Source organism: Taurulus bubalis, assembly GCF_910589615.1.
Source record: "Taurulus bubalis genome assembly, chromosome: 18".
NCBI classification, from domain to species: Eukaryota; Metazoa; Chordata; class Actinopteri; order Perciformes; family Cottidae; genus Taurulus; species Taurulus bubalis.
The window spans coordinates 17,651,347-17,674,359 of NC_136606.1; the positions used below are offsets into that span (position 1 = coordinate 17,651,347).

General features: G+C 45.4%; 1 protein-coding gene across 1 annotated transcript in view; it reads right to left on the minus strand.

The window, feature by feature from the left end:
• LOC306750590 (partitioning defective 3 homolog) overlaps window positions 1–23,013 on the minus strand; it is a gene marked incomplete at both ends in the record, with an annotated part of 310,757 nt that overhangs the window by 57,344 nt on the left and 230,400 nt on the right. The window contains 2 exons of the mRNA XM_079234040.1: window positions 12,649–12,951; window positions 20,575–20,703. Coding sequence (XP_079090166.1) covers window positions 12,649–12,951; window positions 20,575–20,703 — 432 coding nt within the window. The remainder of the gene's footprint in view (window positions 1–12,648; window positions 12,952–20,574; window positions 20,704–23,013) is intronic.

Sequence of the window (23,013 nt, forward strand, 5' to 3'; positions counted from 1 at the left end):
TCTCACCAGACGGAGAGAATCCCTCCGCAGTGATATACGCTTTAACAATGTAGCGCCTCGCGGTATCCATGACTCAGGCTCTGCTGTGAAACAGATGTCTGCTGAGATTTACTGTGATTATGAAGACGCATCGTGAGACAACAGCCATAACAAGAGTTTATACATGATCCTCCAGCAGACGGCTCGTCTCGTCCCAACAGGGGAAGATTTAGAATCGCGTGACAACACAAACCGTTGGCCGTATTATAGATCGTCAAACAGGCGCTTCTTTTCTTATCTACTAAACGGATCAATAAGAGATTAATAATTGAGACGCACTGATTTTAAAGTCATTGCATATATGAGCTTGTCAGAAGCAGGGATACACTGACTTGTAGTGCGTTGTGAAAACAGTGGATCCTCTAATTCCCCTGCACAACTATGCATATTTCATTTTAACCTCCCTTGTTTCTTAAAAGCTCACATATTTGTAACTCCACCCACTCACAAGCCTCCAGACAATAACCCTGCCGTCATTAGGGCTATTTTAGTCAGACTACAGAGCGCTTCAGAGCAACAGATGGCACCACAAAGATGTGCGTACCGCCTGCAGTACTCGTGTAGTATTAGTGGCAGTAGCAGTTATACTACTACAGACAGCGGATCAGTGGAGTGCCTCTATCCTCCCGGAGCTTTTTTTTTTACAGATTTTTAGAAAATGAGGAAGTGAGTTTTAAAAAACAAAGTTGCTAATTTTTCTATTTCTGAACTGAAAAACGTGACTTTTGGACTGGAAAGGCTTGAACAAGTTATTGTGATTATTATTGCAGATTTGGATGATTTAGGTCTTAATCTTTCTAAAGAGGTGCAGTAGTACTCTGTGGCATGATGGGAAGGCACCAAAAACACAATTCAAAAAACTCGGGAAGCGATCGATTAGTCATTTTTTGATCAGACTCTTGACTTTTGATCATATTTATGCAGAAAATAGATAATAAATATACTTTTATTTTTTTTAAAGCCAAGGAGTTGCGGATTCTTTCGAGATCAAGGACAATAGGGTCTGGTATTCATATTAAGGTCATATGAGCTGCAGAACATATAGGTCGAGCCTCGGGTTGATGAGAGGGTACCGTGTGGAAGCTCAATTTTAACTTTCTGGTTTGGGATCTTCTTTAAATTAAACAAGGAGACTTTTTAATACAACTTATTTATGACAATAGCAAAGCTTTGACACCAGAAAAGTCACAGTGATGAAATGAACGAGTCAATTTCCATCGTGTGAATTGTTTTATAATCTCACTGGCACCAACAGGGATTTACATAAAACAAGATATGTTTGAGATAAAGCGCTCAGACAGCAGGAATGTTAACCATAAGATAAATTGTATGGAAGAAAAAAAACGTACAAAACCAGCGTTTTCTCCCTTTAAATCATTGTGGGGAAGATGACGCATGTTTTTTTCCCATACGCTTTGTAGTAACGTAGTTGGAGGGAGAACCAGCATTTCATTGCCAACGACTGCTCCACTATAACTCTTCAAATAAAGACTTGAAAATGACTTCAAACTGACCATGTCTGAACCCCAGTGAGCACTTACTTGGTCTCGAGGTGTTGTTTTACAGCTGTCCCTGACCTCTGACCTCCCTGTGGAGGGGTGCAACCTAAATACCATAATTACACATGAGGCCCGCATTTGAACGGGCATTACCTCAGTACACCAGGAACTAATTGTACGGATGTAACCGTACTCGTTTTTTTTTTTTTCCTGCCACGGTCAGCTTCATTGTCCGAGAACCGCTCTGTTTCCAGTCAGGACTCTTAAGCCCCACTATCAGGCGCTCTATTAAAGTCATCCTGCACAATCATCTCTCAGTCCGTTTGTCATACATTATTAATAAATGACAGATGCGAGAGCGGGAACAGACGTCTGCTCCCGTACGCGCACGGCGCAACACAAACACAATACTCCCGCCATAAACCGCTTTGAAATCACAGGCTTTATGCAATGGATAAACCACAACTTCCGACAGAGGTCATAAAAGCAATGTGGATGTTAATTGACGTCCCCGACTATCACTAAAACATGGCCATTACCCCGGGTGGAAGCGACTGCAGGTCGGCCCGGCAGTGAGCCTTTAATGACGACCATATAACTGCAGGATGGGGATTATTCTTTATGTTTAATCACGGCCGAGAAGACAAGTGTTTCTGGGATGGCATCTCTCACCGGGGCGCTTACAGACCATCAGCGGTAGAGGCTGAGCAGCTAAGGGACGCTGGATCGATGAGTGTTTTCAAGTGGTAATAACCAACAATAACACGGATATGTTACACTCTCCCAGGTATGAGCAGATGAAATAAGTATTGGCATCTGATATCTGGAAGTTAAACATTGCTCCTCAACAGGATATGTTCGAAACCATACTCAACACACGGTTTAATTAATGTAAAGCTGGATCTTCGGTGTGTAACTCCAGGCTGGAAAAAATCGGAGCGGGCAAGGGAGAGGAAAAGCTGAGCTTATTGCTAGAGACCTCCACAGCGTTCGGTCCAATCAGTGGACCAATTCAATAAGGCTGACTAGGTTAAAAGCCTTTGGTTATTAACTTCCCCAGTAATTTCTTCTGGCACAAACAAACCCCACCAATCACAGCGATATATGATGGCTCCAATATGATGGCTTTTCTTCGAAAAACGGCCCGGCTCTAAGACCGTTGGCTCCGTGATGAACCGTGATGACATCATGGAGCCCATTACAGCGGACCAACGAGGCCATGTGCTGCCATTACGCTGCTGCGAGGGGCTAAGAGCATTTTTACAGGCATGCTGATGGCATTAGAGATGTCTAGAGGCCCCCATGGACTTTTATTAGGTCCAACAGTGAGCTCAAACAGGTCCGGCTCAGGGGACCTAACCGAGCACTTGTCCCATTTTGCTGGAGGGGACCTACAGCCGAGCCCTGGACCCGGCACAGCCTGTACTGGGGGAAGAAACGCAGGGAGAAGCCCCCGGGCTTCCCTTGGTATATTCTGGTTTAATTATATCCTACCTGTGTGAGATGACGGGGTAATAGTCAAGGAATGAGCCCCATGTTCACCGCCTGGCTGCAGGTTATTCCCTCTGCTGACATGCAAGTTCTCTGGCTGTCCAACAATATGAAGCCAGAGGTGAAACATGAAACCCAAACTAAAAATGTCCCGTTGTATAATGTACAAACATGAACATTGTTTGTATTTTAGGTGATGGTTTGTCACATAGTTTTCAGAATTAAATTTGTTCTCCCTGCATTTCATGAACTTTCATTTGATGTGACACCGCTTCTTCATAGTATACTGTAGCTGTCTATAATTAATATGCATGTCTACAATCGCCAATGATTATTCATCCACACAGAAATGTTATCAACATGTTAAATTAGAACAGAATCCCATTATACCAGAACTATTAGTTCTCCAGAATTTATATGAAAGGCCTTCATTTTTCACGACACGGTAAAGACAAATTTGTGTCCAAAACTTTTAAAAGACTTCAAATAATTCCCGTATAAAGAGCAGAAAAAAGGTGGTTCTGAACTATTCCAACACCTCCTCGTGAGTTGATGGCGAATGTTGGAAGCGGGGCTTAAGACAGATGGAATGTGCCGCTGGATGGTCTTGCGGATTTGGGACGTATTCACCCATTCAGCTCCCTGTAATTACAAAGGCTCTCACCGAGATCCGATTTGCCGCTGGGAGCTTGTTCAAGGCACGGGGATTGGATCGACAATGGCGTGTTCTGACAAAGGAATATGGATACTGCTCTTAAAATAGAGAGAACTAATGCCGTTCGGTGTTGAGTGCACATGCTCGCCGGCTCAGATGTGGGCAAGGTAAATTTAATTATGTGCCTTGTACACACCGGCTGGCTTTTCGATTAGAATGGACTAACTTCTTGATACAGCCGTACCCCGGCGACCACTTAGAAAGTAGTGTTGAGGACACGGTCTGGTAATTGATGCAGGAGCCACTGGTTAGCACTAAACTTTTAGGCCTGAATCTCTTCTGCCTATACTATTTAGTGGCCTCGTCCATTAATAATGTTATGGATTTTGACTATTTCTAAGAGCAAGAATCTGTGGGTTCTGTCATTACAATGAAGGGACGACCATAAGAGGTTATGGTTGAAGTTTTTTTAAGAATAATTGTATTGTAACATACTGGTGGTTAAAGATGATATCTGAACCACTGTTTAAATTACACAGATGCCAATCGCTGTTTTGTTTTTTTCTGTGCTCATATTTTAAATTCCACCATACCAGCAAAATACCATTAATGTGCTTTGTCCAATTTCTAATGTACGTGAAAGTGCAAGTCAGGAAGATTATACATCAATAAACTACCAATCCTTGATATCTTGCATTGTAAACAGATGACATCATCTAAAACAAACTGAACCACAGTACCCTGTAGCATCTGAGGGCAGAGAGCCTGATGCAGGCGAGGAGATGAAACGAGAAGATGCAATTGAGTGAGAGAGGCTTGCAGTTTATTGGATATATTTGTAATATGGTGTGGTTGGGTCGAGTCATCTGTTACAATGAACAAAAGTTACATGACTATAATTGTTGATGGCTATATTTTCTATATTTTTTTCAATTTCAGTATTTTCGTGCAGGTTTTCAAGTTCGATGCCACTGTCTGGGAGCTTGGATTCTTCCACCTACAACCTGTTTCTCCTGTTAAAATGAAGAGTCAGGAAGCAACCTCCATCATTGGCCTAATATTGACTTGATTCAATAACAAAGTGATATTATCCTTTCTTTTGTACTCACCATTTTCCCTAAATATGCAGTACTATGGTGCCTTCTATTGCTCTACAGTTGCATTTCAGTTTTTGCTCTACAAGTTGTATGTCCATAGAGAAAGGAGGCCCTAAACACTCTCTTTCACTATGAAGTTCCCGATCACTTCGCTGGCTGGCAAACAGCAGAGCACAGAAGGCAAGAATACAGCAGTTACTGTCCCTGCCTGCTGCTCTGAGGTCACTTTCTTATGCATGTGTGTATTTACCCTCGGCGTAACTGAAGATGAAAGCAACGCGAGGAGGCGTGAGAGTCATCTGCTTGCCGCCACGGTACATAGTGCAAGTCACCTGCCTCTAAATCGCTTTCCACACCTGATCTATTCCTGGCGCCGCCGTGTGAGAGCGGCGGCCGGCAGAGTTCAACACAGTGACGCCTTGCTAGCGGAGAGAATCCGTGATTAGTTTATGAAAGTGGGTTACATATCATGTGAAAAGCAGAGTTTCTCACAAAGGAGCCACATATTCACGTAACAGGAGCACCACGGGGTGTGTTATTCAATCACAAGAGGTTTCTCAGTGCCCGAATTCAGAGAAAAGCACGTCACACATTTGCTAACAACATGTTTTCTCCCCATTAGTCGCTGCGACGTTTTCCAAACAAAATCATTGCGTTCTCTCTAAATTGTGTAGGAAAAATGTGCTTGTTAATTTGTGTATTTTGATAACTCCTCAGCCAGTTGCGGTGTCAGCATCGGCAGCCTACAGGAGACTTGAGGGGGGATTAACTGTCTATTTGCAGCTGCTGATTGCCGGGGACCAGATGCCCTCCGGCGCCGATCAGCGCACGATGCTTCGGCACCCCTCGGCCATATACCCCCCCTTCTCCGATCCCCATTTTGTCTGCTGGGGCATGCCTGCTCTAAATGGCATGCTCCCCTTTCCCTTCATCTTTAAATTCATTAAGTACTGTATGCATGCCTTCCAGGCTTCCCATTTGAGGGATGTTGATAGAATACATACTGTACATGCAACTTCAATCAGCATGATCCACTTGATGTAGGGTTGAAGGCGAGGTGGGTCTATATCTCCCCCTCTCTCCATCTGCTTTCAGGCTGTTTGCTTTCTTAAATGAACGTAATGGTACAAACGGAGGATAAATTGCCGTCTGTGTGCTCCAGCTCATCACATCCATCCCACAGGGCCCTCTCCGAAATTCATAAAAAATGAAAGCAGACCAGAAAAATAACTTGCTTTGCCTGGGAGATACACGTTGCTATCAGTGTAGAACCCCTGCGATAAGGCTGATGTGCATTTGGTGCAGTAGGCCTCTTGCACTGTCGCCACAGAGCAAAGCAAGCTGGGAGGAAAGGGCAAAAGTCGGTGTGAGACCTGCGTCCTCATTTCGCAACCTATCCGCAGGGTTTACATGGGGCCTGAAGCGTCGCCTACACTGGTTTAGCAGGTGCAGAGGACGTCCAGCAGGCTAAACCCTGAGGATTCACCCGGCCTCATTCATTACACCGGCAGGGGCGAACATCCCAGATGAACTCTTCCCACCGCCTCGTTGTCCTTTTTTTTTCTTCCTATTCTCAATTAGGAGCGGGAGAAAGCTCTGTGCCACGCATTCACTGTGACACTAATTTCACACCCACGCAAGGACACTCGGAGGGAGTAATGGAAAAACGCCGGTGGATGTCGGAGACAAACAAAAGGCAGCGCCGAAACATGCTGCCATGGCCCTGGGAACAAAACGCAACACCGTCTGCGTCGTCTGGAAGTTGTGTTTAGCTTGGCAGCCCACAGGAGGGGGAGGGACTGGATACGCCAGACGAAACACTCTGGAATAACAGAGATACCAATGAGTGAGTAAAAAGTAATTAGTTACCACTAATGTACGTGTCGCATTAAAGCGAACTGCTCCTTGATGCTAGACATATCAATTTTACTCCCTGGAGAACTACAAGAAAAACGCTATTAGAGACTTACGAGCTGTTATTAAAGTCTTCACGCAGATGCAGGGTTCGTAAAAGATTCATTTGTTTACCAATGAATTATTGAGAGGTGGGATTTAATCAAAGCTACAGATGTTGCAGTCAGAAATTGTTGTTAATCTCACTTTGATTGCATCTAAATGAAAATACAAACTATACAATTCACAGAGAGTGATTGTTGATTGTGGAGTTAATTACAGAGGCCGAATAAGGGACAGCCAACGATTTAAAAAAACAAAAAGAGTCTGATCGAGGGTTGTAAGAACGCACTCCCCTTCTGCATTACCAACTAATCGCGTCATCCGATGGTCTTTTCAAAGGAGGCGGCACAGATGGAACCGAATGATTAGGTATCCCCGTTGGAACGGCACGGTGACGGTCTCAAAACCTGACGGGGTCCAGAAGAAACCAGACAAAATGACTTGTTCTAAGGGATGACGATCCGAACCATAGTGAGGATGAAAGCTCCATCAGTCTGTGGACGAGTCTCACACCAGATTAACATGTACAACCTTCCGAGTCGACGTCTTGGCGCTCCAGAGTGGCGAGGTGGTGGGAGCGAGGGTGGGGGCGCCTCGCAAACTCACTCCTGAGATGAAAAGCCTGACCTTTTATCAGCTGCGGAAAATGCATCAGCTACCTCATAATCCAATTTCAAGACCATGCAAAGTGGAGATTCTGACTGAATATTAGTGGGGGAACACCAGGGTGAGTGTTTCTGCAGGTGAGGACTCTTTGGGTTCTTTCTCTCTCATCGCTGCCTGCCAGCCTCTCTGGAGCTGCTGAGTTCGCAGAGGACTTCAAGGGCTTTGCACCACTGAGCTTCATATCTCTTCCCCCCCCCCCTTGCTCCCACACCCCACCTCTTCCTCTCGGTGTCTCTCTGACTCTTCCTCGCCCATGCTCTAAGGAGCTTTAGAAACCCGACTGGGTAATGGGAGCAGCAGTCAATCAAATTGCGCTTTTCAAAGGTGATGCTTTGTTTCACGCTCGCTTCCCACAAATCCCATCGAGCCTGGCACCTGTCAGGTTGTCGTTCTGAAACGCAGCATCCAACGCCAGTCACCCAAAACCCCCCCGGTCCCTCGGCAGATGGAGGGGTTGACTTGTCGGCTGCCTGTCGAGAAATGAGGTCATTCTATTTTGCAGGGTCTAACTTATTTAATAAGGTGAAACCAAACAACTGAAAAAGAAAACACTATTTTCATGTAAACTCGGAATAAGAGCAGGATTCATACAGGTTTTAGGGTGAAAAACGATATTGACTTTTGCTTTACGTGAGGCTTTAACACAACTGATCATGAATGGATGCTTTATTTCTATTGGTGCCCTCCAGTTTTATGGAGTCTGACAGCATTGTCAAAACACCGCTGGTGCTGCCAGCTCTAATAACGTGGAGGTTGGTAGTAAATTGTCAAACGAGCTCTTGTTGTACCGTGATCCCGTAAAGGAACAGTAAAACACGATATGGCCGAACGGGCAGGATCTTTGGACGCCCCCGGCAACCAGGGGTCCTTGTATCTCCAAAGGGTTTATGAGCTCAGGTCTGACTCATTCCCGCTTTTACAGTCCCAGTGACCTTCCCATTAGGGCTCCATTACCAACGGTCTATCAGAGAGAGGCGTATTACCTGGTCTGTTTATCCAGCTGCAGCCTCTTCTTATTAACTGCGGTGGGTAAACAAGAGTGCAGCTTTGAAAGCTTTGGCGAGTCATGGGCGAACGACTTTATAATGGCATAAAGAGAGTGCACATGTGTGTAAACACATGAAGTATAAAACAAAAAGAGTTCAAGATACAAAACTATAATGTACAGTAACTGGCGATCGCAATCATGTGGACCACCTCTAAAGAAGGAGAGCCTACACACATCAACCGAAGGGCTCCTTAGTGTCTCTAATTAGCTGACTGGGTCTAAAGGAACCGTCTTCTATTTGACTAAAAAGCTGTGTTGTAATGACGGCACAGAGGGATGTACAGTAAACAAAGCGATGAGAACTCCTGGGTACAGCAGCATTGTTTGATGTCTTTCCAGCTATGCACATGTTTGACTGGGTGGCTTTCAGATGGAAGATACTGATTAGTTTGAGTGTAGTCGTCCTCCAACGCACTGCCCCTGTTCCGCATTTGGTGCGGAACAAGAAGAACAAAAAATAAACGGAAGGCTGTCAGCTAATTTCAACTCAATTTGCTTCCATTTACGTGGTCCCTGGAACCAATTTCACAAGGTAAGAGTTGAAAAGACCGCATCTAGAGGTCATCTGAATATCAGGAGATGGCTTCCACCAAGGTAAAATCCCCATATAATAGTATTTGCTATGCTGGAGGACATAGTGGCAGCTAGCTGCATTTTATGTCTATCTAAAACCAAAAAAATCACAAAATGGTATGAAATGCTTGAATATCTTCATATTTATATTATTTTGTTTGGTGAAAATGGTGCATCGCTCCACACTGTGGCCTCTGCAGACAGCACAGGGTTGTCAATCACAAGAAACCGGGTTAGAGGCACTAAGCGGTGTGGTTTTAAACTAATTGATCGGTTTTTGCATGTCGTATAGAAGTTCCTTCATGAGTGTTACAAGTTGCCGGCTCGCTGTCGGTCGTCTGACCGTGGGATATGACTCTGCTAGCAAATAACTCAAATATCCCTTTAAAATGTGATCCTTAATCTGCCCCTTTGATCGGAGCGTGTTTCTCCAGGGCCCACCTCAGAAGGCGGTAACAGTATCCAGGTCGGGGTTAAACGCAACTCATTCTTCTCTTTCATTCTGAAGACCGGCTGACAGCCGGGAATGAAAAGCCTTCCCTGCACAAACCTCATCGACTTCCTTCCCCCCACCTGACCTTCAAACAGGAAGTCCTGCAGCTCCAAAAGTTAAGCAGCAGGAGCCGGATTAGAAAAGCGAAGACGTTGTAAATCGCACTGGATCTCTAAATGGCAAAACAAAAGTTCAAAATCCAATTTTGCTGCCTTCATACATGGATCGGGCAGAAATAATTGCAAATTCAGTTTTGTCGGTGCTTTCTACTTTACAATGAAAGTTCCAATAAGTTTAATTCAGAAATGCAAATGACTGTTTATGTTTGTTATGATAGGCGAGTGACAGGAGTCTTGAATCTGAATGCGTTTCAAGCTCCTAATTTCTAAATAGAAAGCCTCTGAGCTAAATAAGAACCAGTGCATATTATTATATCTCAAAGGCAGCAAGACAAATATTACAGGCGTGCGGCCGGGCTGGCATACACAAGATATGCAAAGCAGGGAGAGGTGCAAAACAGAAATGCAGTGTTGAACATGAGGCGCATATTTCAAATCAAATCACAACACTCGCGACGGCTAATCCGGTCCCTGCGAATACAACTCCATAGTGCGCTATCAATACTTCAAGCTCAGACCCCAAACCAAACATAAGCTTGTGTATATAATTAACATGCAACACTCAGCTTTTTTTGTGCTGAAATAAACCTGTGAAGGTGAGAATACAATCTCCAGGAAGCCGCTAAAACACGGGAGCAGGAAGGAGAAGATAAGAGGTTGTTTTCATGTTGTTTGTTGTTTGAAAGCGATGAATTTCAGAGACGACCTAATGCAGGGTATTATGTATTTTGTTTTTTAACCTAAGAATAAATCACCGTTGTAACAGTTTAGAAGATTTAAAAAAAGAAAAGAAATACCGTCCAAATGTTCAGAGGAAATTTGGCTAAATCTGAATAAACCCAAGCAACCGAAAGTATTTGAAAATAATGTTTGAAGTCATACCTAAGTAATAAAGCATCTGTTAACAATCAGACCCCTCATGCAGGAGGCCCTTTGCACAACTCCTTTTTTCTCTTTATTTCTCTGAGAGCCACGAAGCTGATTGCTAATAATATTCCCTCTGGCAGCGAAAGAGAAACAAGAGGGTTGTCTTATGTTCAGGCTTTTATACCGCAGAGATTATTGAGAATCAATAGCATCATATCCATCAATGAGCAACATCTTGGGATCGGATTCCACAGACTCATTGAACACCAGGTCCTCAGGCTTAGCATTGGATTCTGCTTGGGGAAGTGGGATAGTTGACGGTACATAGTTGTTCTGACACAACAAGGCTATCCGCAGGAAACACGTGGAGGTAACCTTCGCTGTAGACGTATGGATCAGTGGCCTTCACTGAGCCCCGGATGTACTGGCACGCGGGTTTAGCTGGCTATCAGACGGGCCAGATAACCTTGTCATATCTACTCTGACTGCTATGGGTGAGTTACAGGGTGCAGGTTCTACCTCTGTAAATCCTCTTTAAAAAAGCACACACACACACACACACACACACACACACACACACACACAGAGGCGCTCTGTCTCGGTCACACGCACAGCTTGGTAACACATGCACTCCACCCCACCCCACCTGGGCCCAGCAGCGAAAGGTCACAAGCCCCCAAGTGACAGCTGTCGATCACGGGAGGTGGGTATTATCCGATCCATTAATAACACCCCGAAAGGTTCTGGGAGAGACCATGGGAATAGAAATCTCCTGACTTGTCACCACTGGATGTGACCTACAGGAAACCTGTGACCCTCGGAGCTCCTCCAAAGCAGCGGAGGCGCAAGCCGCATGGAAAAATAAGGCTTGTTTATAAAAGGAAGTGTAGCATGCTAAAGGTGAATTAGGATTTGTTGTATCCATCCACTTATCATTCTAATTCAAATGACACTATGCATGTTCCCTGGTTCCCTATGCATTTGTTGAGGCTTTGTTTAGCTGTAGTTTATTTACTGGAGCTTAAACACAATAATAATAACATATGTAGGAACTCCACACAGGCCTTTTGGCAATAGGCTATCGACACACCAATATGAAACTAAGGCTCCGCGTGGCGTTGTCGACACATCAAATATGTGTTGACACGGAGGTTATGTGCGACGCAACCCCCAGCGACAAACAAGCTGAAGACACATGCAGCGTGACTCTCAGCCGGGGAGGATTACCTGTGATCCAAGGATAATGAAAAAAAAAGGAACTGCCTGATATTAAATTCTAGCACCGGAGAATGACTGATAGGCTCTTGTTGTTCAGATTTTACCTTGCCTGTGGACTCTGCCTGCTTGCACGGGGCGATGCCTCGCGGGACGAGACGGCGATAAAAAAAAACCTCTGTGTGAAATTCATTGTTTTTCTGTGCAGCGTTTGTCACGCATGACAAGTAAAAGTGAGCAAATACAATCACACCGCTGCTTATACATTATGGATGAGGTGTAAATTAACTGGATTGTTGCAAAGCTCAAGCGCGAGGCACAAAGCTAGTTAGTGTCCTTTGAATGAAGGAGGAAAGTAAAGAGTCACAAAGAGTGTTGCTGGATGTGTACATGCATGTTGAGTCAACGGCCTTGCAGCGGCTGCGTGTATACCGTACAATTCGGGTTATAAGCCGTGCGGCTTAAATATCGGTGCGGCTAATTTGTGGATTTCTCCAATTCTAAAGTTAGCAGCAGTTGCAGAGTCATCCCGAGGAGGCGCGATGGAAAACTGGTCTGAAGCAGGGGTCCTAGAGGCAGGGTAGCTAGCAAGCGCTAGCTAGCAAGCGGGGAGCTAGCGCTGACAACACTGTTGTTTACTTTTCTCAAACAGTGCAGCCCAGCTGCAGCTAGTGCTCGCGGAGCTGCAGCAGCTAGCTCCCCGCTAGCTCCCCGACAACCACCAAAGGTAGCGGGACCAGCCCCGGCTCCACGCCCGACTCGGGCAGCGGGCAGTAGCAGTAGCAGCAGCAACAGCGGCTTATAAACCGCCACGGCTTATTTCTGATTAAATACAACTTTTTTGATTTATTTAGTAGATGCGGCTTATAAAAGGGTGCACCTTATAACCTGCATTTTACGGTATAGACTGTTTTTTGGGCCGCCCCCTACCTGTCTGGAGCTGCAGGGCGTCCGTTGCGTGGCTTGTTGACCTGGGCGTACAGGGCCTCCAGGGGCGGGCCGTTGCCCTGTTGGCCTGGAGGAGGGTGAGGACTCGGGGGTCTCTGGGGGAGATGGTAGTGGTGGTTGTCGGGCTCCATGCTGCTGCTGTCCACCGACGAGTCCAGCGACCCGATGCCGGCGTAGGTGGGCTCCTCATCTGAGCTGAAGGGCCCGCCGACAACATCTTGGATCTCAGCGTATTCCCTCTCCTTCGCCTGCTTCTCCCGAAGCTCCCGCATCTTGGCCTGTATTCTGCGATAAACACATTGAAGGGAGAAAGTTTAATTTAAGCGTTTTTTTCTATTCGTGAATCATCTGGCAAACTTAACGTTATGTTCGGAAATGCCAATACATAAATACATCTTTAAGAAAATGATTTTTACACCCTCAAATTGTGACGGATGTACGTTTAAAAAAATGACTAAGACGATCAGCCTGACAAATGGTGTAATTTTAACGCAGTTAAAAGTGTTTTTTGATGGTGTGAAATTACTGTAAAATATTGCCAATTCCTTTTCTGCGCCTTTGTGGGAAACTATGCATTTGGCCAACTTAAGCTAGTGCAGAAGAACCATATCAAATTGCCCAATATTAATCGGTTCTTAAGAGATTATTTCTACGTTTTGTTGTTTTGTTTATTTTGATGCTCAGAAAGCCTGTATACAATATTTGTTCCAGCTCCGCTCATGGAAACACATCCAGTTTTCATGTTGTTTTAATACGACTGAAAAGGTTTTTATTACATTTGCCTGGGAAAATGCTACGAATTAGACATGTTTCTTAATGCAGACCAACTGCACCTAGTGGAGACAAAAAGGAGATACTTGATGATACTCGAGGTGTTGAGTGTGTAAGAAATGTACAGTAAGGAGACAACCCAGGATAACGAGATGTGGGAAACAGAAAGTAAAAAGACCGGCTGTAATATTCGGCTCAATCAGCGTTCCAACTTTAAAGTTTAGATATCGATCAGTCTAGACCTGAGGAAGAGCTCTCTCCTCTTCAAACCTCTAAAGCGGCTTTCTTCTCCGAAGTAACAGGGAATGAGGTCGAAGAATAATGTCTTCCACTGTAGTGAGAGCAGTATTATTCAAATATGCTGGCTTTCCATGAGCCATTAGAGGGCCACGGCGAGGGCACTGATCTTTATCCCTCAGGTCCTCTAACAAGAGGAGGTGGGAGGGAGACAGTCGGACCTCCTCTTCCTCCATTGCCGTTCCTCTCCCCGGGACCACTTCCACACAACAGAGCCTTTCACAGGGTCTTTTCCTGTCTCGGAGAATGGTTCCATGTGAACGGCCATCTGTCCGCAGCTAACAAGGTTCAGTCATGGTTTTCTGCGTGGGAGCGAGGCGAGCGGGGCGGTGGACAGCGGGGAGCAGAAAGGAGAAGGGCTGAGGACAGGCAGAGAGGGAGGAGGAGCTGACCTCCCACTGCGGTGACCCTGGCAGCAGCCGCCAGACTGCTCACTGCTTCCAGATGTAGTACCCCCACTGTAGGGTAACACACACATCCACACACAAGCCTACTACCACCCGCTGGTGCAAGACTTCCCTATTACCTCAGGTCATATCTGACCTCTGACCCGCCCCCGCACTGCTGCTACTAACAGATGATTGACAGGTTTGGCACAGAGCTGGGGTGCCCTCCCCCCCAGCCCAACTCTCTCACTCTCACATGTCTGTGTATTTTAATAACAGTAATCACATTTCAAACAATCACCATTCTTCAATGCCGAATTAACCCAATTCCCACATCCCACCCATAGACTGCCTTGTTTATTTTTAGCTGTCCAAAAATCCCATTTTCTCAGCATTATCTGCGGAATGAGATTTTGATGGAGGCCTGATGCAATGTTGCTTGATATGCAGTCATCTATAACGCCTCTGAGCAGGTTTGGTGTGTTTTTGGCATTGGTGGGGACCAGGTTCATTACGGAAAGGATCGACTCGCAGCGCAGTTGTGCGTCTCACTTCAAACAGGAAATAGAAAACGAGCCTCCTAGGGAGACAAACGCTAATTCCCAGAAGTCCTTTCACCTGCCGTCTGGCTAAAGTGATGTCAGATCTCTGCCAGGAAGGACCAGACAATGATGTTACGACAGGTTCACGGAAGTCCGCTGGGATATCCAAACCCTCTGGCGTTTTATGAACTAATCAGATTCATAAAAACGGCAATATTGACATTTGGGATGAGCTAATGGCCTTGGCTAGACTGGCGACACGAGGCTAAACGAGAGAGACTTCACTTCCAGGCCTCGGGAGTCTGACATGGATAAAGCTAATAGCTGCATTTCAATAAAAGGATATTAACAGGCAAAAATTCTAAATGAGATCACATGCGGGTAATGCTGCCATTAGCGTCACGCACATCTGGTCCATCTTGAGTCGTAGCTTTGTTGCTTTTATGCACTCATCAACTTTCAAATCAAGCTTTCCTTTCAATTCATCACATTGCTCCCATTTTTCATTGGAGAAGTCATGGCTCTTTTGTTCGTGTTTGAACAAGAAACTAGAACACATATCCCCTCTCCAAGCCTGTCAGTCTGCAGTGAGAGGCCAAATCCCACTTGTTCTGGCTGCTCAGAGTTAAGTTTCCAACCCTTGGCCAGTTGGCAGTCGGTCTCATTACATTTACAAGTGCATATTTTATGCTTAATGTCTCCTACTGACGTGTCGAGGATGAAACTACCAGGGATTTAATCATCTACAAATCAATATGCATCTAATTTGAAAATGATAAAACTTGTTTTGTTTGGAATGACATGTTATCCTTTGAGGTATTGGATGGATTCATGCTTCCCAGAGGATGAACCCTACTAATTCTGGTGGTCCCATGACGTTTCATCTAGCGCCATCTTTAGGTTTGGGTAAGAATTTTCTTTCTTGAAATATATGAACTACAAGGTGGCATTTTGCTTAAATCATGGTTTGCAGAGGAGAAATCCAAATACCTTTGCTGGTGTATTTACTTTTCATCTCGTGCCACCTTGGTGTTGGCAACTTGTGGGATGAATTGTTGAACATTGATCATTTTTTTCCTGAAACGCCTTCATCTGGTTAAACTGTAAATTTGTTCTTGGTTTATGACCAAATACCTTCACAAATACTGACACTCCCATCTGCCTCAGCTGTACTTCTACTTGTGCCAATTAGTAAATGTAAGCGTGCTAAAATAAGATGCTGACCACGGTAAACATTACACCCACTAAATGTAAACACAGTGGCAGTGGGAGATTAACATTTAGCTCAAAGCAATGTGAAGTATAATGCAGCCTCACAGAGTACACTCTTAGTCTTGTTTTATCAACTCAACAAAGAGACATTCATAGTGAAAGTACGGCATTAGCAAAACAGTCAGTGTCGACATATTTCACTTCTTTTACCGACAATATCGACATTGAAAAAAAAAAGTCCTCTGACCCACCATTGAACCCAACCGCCTCCCTGAGACTTTTATGCAGAAGTTCAGAAAAATATCAAGCAAATTAGTCGTATATTAATGTATTTTGCAGAGAACCGGGCTGGACTTTGGAGAGCCCTTTTGCTGCAGTGTAATGTGCTCATTAGCTCCAAAGCATACATCCACACTTGCTCAGGGAGTTCTTCTTGAACAACCTGCATCTGCTGCTCCGCTGTGAACTCCCCTCCTTCCTCCTGTCTCCGGAGAGGCCACCCCCGCGCCGCACCATATATACTCCATTAGCCAATTAATGGCCCAGCATGTTAACATTGAGGAAAGTGCTGCCCACACTAAGCACATTATTACTGTACAGCCCCAATTACCAGCCCCTCTCCTCTCCTCTTACCAGACACTACATATGAGAGGAGGGGACACTGCAGCTTTTAATGCAACCAGCCCGCGGATATTTCATTAAATAAGGGGACAGTCGAGCTGTAGTGCTTTTAAGCAGAACATTTTCATTTTAATTAGACTGATGATAGAAACGTATCCACTATTAATCAGATGGTTTTGTTTTTCTATGTGTTATCTGTCATGTATTTCATATTCTAAGAAGTAGAACTGACCTCACATTTTTAAATGTGACTTTTTAAATACCATACAATGTCTATTTGTTTATTCTTCATAACAGTGCGGTGGGAAGGTATTTCCTCCTGGCTGAAACACAGTCTAGACAGTCTAGACTCGAGGTTTTCAGGGCGTTTAAAGTTCAACCCCCCCAATCCGCTCACTGACCATGTCTTCAAGATTATTATGATCCTGTTATATATAAATAGATGTGTGAATACCTTCATGTCGACGAAAAACTTGTAATGATATTTTCGCCAGAGCTCCTTTTCTTCCCATGAGTGTGAAAGGGACTGTCACATGGAGTAAACACTGTAACGCATGATATGGGTGGAGCGAGAGGCTTGGTGTGAACTGGTGTGTCACCTCAAGTCCTTCCTCACTGCGCTGGAGAAATCTCTGGTTATCCAACGGGGCTGTTTTGTTTCTCTTTGGACTAACAAAGCCAGCAGACTCCTTCTCCATATGTTTGTCAATGTGTGATCTACCCAGGGGAGGCAGAGGCTGTCTGTACTTTCAGACACTCATTTTGAAGTCAACACACTTAGAAGCTTGAAAGCCTGCCTCCTCAATATGCATTGTTACGGCGCCGGATGACAAAGAATGTATTTGCTCTGTTTACTTTCAGCCACCTTGAAAAGATTCTTCTTTTTTTTTTCTCTCCTCACCAAAACGTGTTGTATTGTTCTGAAGTGCACATGGAGGGCAGAATGTATCAATATCAAATCAAAGTGCGGTAAATGACTCCACGTGCAGCTGTCGGTGCTGAATCGCAAAAAAAAAAAAGCCTCCGATAGACCATCTTTTGTGTTGACACTTGGCCCATAACCGCATAATGCAATCACAGAGATAATTGTCCGAGTTTCCGTGGTGTTAATTCGCAGTGTTAACAATCGCATTAACTTGCTGTAGGTATCAATATAATTACAAACGTAATCACACTTCCCAATCAGCCAGTCGGAGCTTCCTTTGAACTCGCTATGCAAATGAGACGCAAATAGGATCCTGAAATAATGAGATGGTTTGACAAAGTGGAACGATAACGTCGGCGCCACAATCACTGTAATAGGAGGGATGTGCCTTATAGCAAATTGCTTAACTTTTTTTAAATTAGCGGCACTGAGTTCAATGTACCCTGAACAAGGTATATATACGAAAATAACTTCTCTTTTGTTAAATAACAGATGAAATAGTCACGGCTTTTGCTCTTCGTCGATATGAACTGTGCTGATTGACCCACTCCAGAACCGCTGGTCAGCTTGTGTTGGTCTAAAATCAGCGGGATGTGAAACAACAAAGAAAAGAAGACAAGGCAGTGATGTGCTCTGCAGCGGTCTGGGAGAGTGGCAGTGGAGTGCTGGCCGCTGATTAGAAGCCAACTGGAGCCGAGCAGATAAGAGAGAATGGACATCATAATCGGCTGCCAGCGTGAATGGAGTTCAGTTCAGTCGGAAAATGAAGAAGGAACATTGTCAGGTTGTCTTTGTGGGCTTTTTGGCTGTGAAAATATAGTTTCAGGGCGAACATGCGCAGAGATAAGTCAGAGATTGATAGAAGCTCCACCAGCACCACCCGCCCAGCGCCTCTTTTCTCTCTCTCTTCTCCCCCGTGGCCTTCTGTGAATGAGGGCCGTGGCCACATGCTCTCCAGCCCGCCCACGGTCCAATCAGAGGGCTTGTTGTCTCCACAGTCCTCTCAGCGTGAGCCAATCAGATAGGGGTGTCTTGGGTGCTGTCCACAGGCATAGAGAGAGCAGAATGATGGCCGCTGCCGCCGCTGGCCCAAACAAAGATTTGGATCCGCCTAACCACAGGTTGTAATGTCGCCTTGATGACACATGAAGCAGTCAATCACAGGAGCTGTGGAACAATCTCCCAGATTCTGGCAAAACAAATGCTGCTGATAAGCTGACTCTTCGTCAAGGGGATGCACTGAGCGATGAAGTCAAACATTTCATGTACTCTCTTCTCCATCGTCCTCCATCTATAAAGAGGCTGACAAGATATCAATGGAGGAGAACATTTTTACAAAGACAATGAACGGGTTCTATCTGCAAGGGGCCGCAGGCCAAACCATAAATTGCATGAATCATATCAAGGTCAGAGTTTTAAATATATGACCGTAGCCGCCTTATTGCAGGGTAAAAAAAAAGAGCAGGTTTTATGAATTAATCTGTCTCACCTCTTCGCTGACTCCTATTTTGAATCACTAAAAGCCCCTGTCAAAACCGTCTGCTTGAATTAACGATCGCTAACGTCGGCCGAGCCGGGTTTTTTTTGGCGGCGGCCCATCTCGGGTCGCGCTGACACGCGGGGGGGGGGGGCCCGGGGGGGCCGGGTGACGATTGCCAGCGCCGGAGACCCCGTCTCGGCCCGATCCATAGTTTCATAACCGCGCTCTGGAACGGCCCTGCCTCCGTGGCGGCGTTGTAATCAATCAGAGCAATGCGCCTTAAAGCGCAGGACCAAGACAATCAAATGTAGCACCTCGGGAATGCGGTACAGTAGCTCTCCCAAAAAAATACAAGAAGTAATGGATTTCTAAGCTGTCGTCCGGCCGAACCCTAATGCTTTGAATATCGACTCGTCTTCGTGGCAGGTTGGTTTATTATTACCTACCACGATTTCCCTCAGGATTCCCTTTCCATTAACCGAGGGACAATCCTGGCCTGGCTGAGTGATGGGATTTGTGAACAGGTACAAAGGGAAAGAATTAGGTTGCCCTGGCGCGCAGGCGGCTGCAGCCGGAGCTCACACATGCAGAACGGACACAAACAAGACAGGGAATGAGGAATTGGACGACGGCGGTGAGAGAGAAGGAGCGGGATTCAAAGTGTATGTGTGTGTGTGTGTGTGTGTGTTTGGGGGAGGGCATGCGCTCTACATATCTCGTGCCCGCTGTGTTGCCTGTGTCGGTTCTGCTGCTTAGCATGCCGGTCCCTTGGGAGCCTCTCAAAGGGGACGGATCGGGATGGAGAGCCAGGCCCGCCGGTGCACTGAGGGAAATGTGTCGGGCCCTCAGCCAGACGGTGGAGAGGACCAAGTCATAGTTGAATACCGAAAAGAAATGCGCCACAGCTTTTTTTTGGAGCAAGGCCTCCAGATGTTCCATTCAGCGAGGTAGAGGGCCTTGTGTTTGTGGTACCGTGCATTTTGGACGTGCCATCCGTCCTTTTCTCCCTTCGCCGTGAGAGGGAGCGGTATCAAGCCCCATTGTTTCTATTCAATTAGCCGTCATTACCGACGGCAGTTTGATTACTGAGTTCATTTGGCTGCTGGAGAACAATGGAGGCGGCACGCCGTCTTTTCATCCGGTATTGGAGAGAATTAAATGGGGCTCGTCTTTGAGGAAACGAGGCGGCACGCGGCGAAACCCAATGCATGGCCTCGCTTCTTCTGGACGCCCGCGATGTCCGCAAAACACGGAGCCAAGAGGGGCGCATTAAAAGGGAACGGCGTATTCGTGAGCGATTAACAACCTGGAGGAGCAGGAGAAGACGAATGCGGGGCGATATCGATTTCACTATTATAATGAGCAGCATTCAATCATGCCAAATCCACGGGGGCCTACGAGAGCCATTAAGAGGTCAGCGCCTCCGAATGGCACCGGCAACGACGATCCATAAATGATCTATTTAATGCACTGATATAAAAAGAAAGGGACATTTCACAAATTGACATCTGAGTACTTTACCAGAATTCCCCAACCTTGCTCTTGCCATTTTGCTAATTAAGTAGTTTGCAAATTTTCCGGTCAGCAGTGGATTTTTTTTTCCTCTTGTCTTTGTTCAGCGGGGACTTAATTGTTTGGGCTTTTATCGAGCTCGGGCTCGTTCTGAGCACTCACCTCTCTTGTTCCAGCCTCATCCGCATGGTCTCCTCCTCTGACGCCTGCATGTCCTCAGCTTTAGATTTGCTGGAGCCCTTCCTCTCCATCCTGTCTCCGGGCCGCTCATCCTTCCGGTGCTTTCCGAACCTGAGTAAAAGAGAAGGGACGGGGAGGATGTAATTGAAGGCCCAGACTTTCATAATTTCTAACCCAATATGGACTTTTTCTTTGTACAGCAGCACGTCTCTCCTTTGTCCGGGAAATTCAGGTGAAATGCTCAGTAGGAAATTAAACTGTCAAACTGTCAAAATCTTCAGGTCTGGGTTTGCACTGGAACGACAGCTCAGGAGGAGTCTCCCCGGGCACCCATTCGTTATTGAAAGAATAACTTGTCTTTTTTCATATGAATGCAATCAAAACGCATCAAGCCATATCAAAAGATAACTCGTAACGTAGTGAATTCCCTCCCTGCAGAGTCTCCATCCAGGACAGCAGAAAGGATCCAGTGAGTCTGAAAAAGTGTAAACTGGCAAAACCCCCTCTTTCCAAAAGAGAAGATGAGCTCCCCCTCTCCTGCCTGAGCTGTGGGGTTTACCCAGAGTGACGGGAGCAGTGACAGCTCATGATTTAGTTTTGAGCGAGGAGGGAACGAGCTACAGTACCTGCAGCCGGCGGAAGGTAAGCGGAGGGAACGGCCCGAGCCTCGCCGGGTATCATCTGTAACTTTCTGGGCCGCAAACTTTTACATTTTAATGACATGAGTGACACGGCGGCGGAGGTAAATCCGTAACAGCTTTTACAGCGAGGCGAGAATGAGCCCAGCCAATGATCGGGAAGTCCTCGGGTCGGGCCGAGGCGAATAAATGACTGGAGACTGTGGCGGTCTGAGGGGTGTGAGAAAATGATGAGGAACGGGGGGGTGGGGACACACACACACACACATATATGGACATCTCTATTAACTGACTCCACTGGCTGAGACCTTTTTACTCCCAACAATGTGCTTGTGGAAGAGCAGCTGTCGACCCGCGTGCAGAGCATTTATAGGTAAAGGACAAACGCTCTGATGAGACAGAACAGGAACGGCTACATCGTGAAAGCGTGATGTCATTTCCTGCTGCTCCACAATGGGGCCAGCTGTGGAGGAAGTGCTAAACGGCAGGATACAGCAAAAGGAAGCCTCGCAGACAGATATGATGGCCATTTTGACGCACGGTGATAGCAGCACATCTGTATGCCATGTGCAGTGCAGTGCAGCCCGGACCCACAGAGTGTGGTTCTCAATATGTTCTGGCAGGCAAAGCCTCATTAAATGTGTCTTTGGAGAATGCAACCATTTGAGCATCATGTTTATAGGTTACCGGATTGCTTTAGATAATTACAGTTGAGGGATTGTGCAAAAGAGGTGAGGATTGGTCACTGCATAGATGTGAACGGTGCAATTAAGGTTATTGTGGATGCTTAATACCAGGGTTGGCGGTGGGTCAACTCAGCTTTCAAGCATGTCTTGTAACTCTGGGGGAAGCGGGGGAGGGGCTCAACACTTTCCATGAATACCATTTCAGAGTCAGATAAATATGAAAATCTCAAAGGAAGGATGGTACAAAATGTGTTTGACGTAGATCTGACTGATGGGTTTTCTCAGTTAATTACATCCCAAATCAAATGCACTCAACAGGTGTTGTGACCTGCAGGCAAATCATACCGAGGTTGGACAGAAATTAAATCTGTTTGGGACAGTATGAATATAATTGTGAAGTAGAAATACCGCCTTGAGGTTGGATGCGTCTGCCAACTAGTCAAATTGCAGTTTACATCCACGTCCGCCAAAAATTTCCTTTCAATTTATCTTATTATTAGATATTTGAAAATCAACTAGTTATTAGCGTATGGATTTTTGAATTATGGCAAAGGGTTATTATGGTGAGGTCACACCTCATAACCGTTAATCCTTGAACAATGGAAAGAGGTCACGAAAGGAAGGTACAGATATCTCTGTAAATTATTGTCTGCTGAAAAACTAAATATGTTTTGATAGAAATTGGGAATTTCTTTTGCATTAAAATGCTAAAAACAGTTTTAACACGGAATGACTGGAGTTGCATAAATCTGACTACCCAAAGGTTTCATATGTTGTTTTTTTTTAATTCCATACTTTATGTTGCTGGTTTCAAATGTGAAAACTCAATAAAATGTAAGTGCTGCAAACCTCATATGTTTTTATGATTGTCAGGTTGGTGGACACCAGCCCACTTATATGAACAAATCTGATGATTGTAAAGACAAGGCAATAACCAAAAGTATACAGGCAGGAGGGCATGTGAGACGTGAGAAGAAATTCAATAATTATAATCACAGAAAAGGACTGGGTTTTTATTGACTGTTTATATTACAAAAGCGTAACTCGATGTTGTAGCATTGTGCACGCAGACATTGATTATGATGTTCCACATGGGC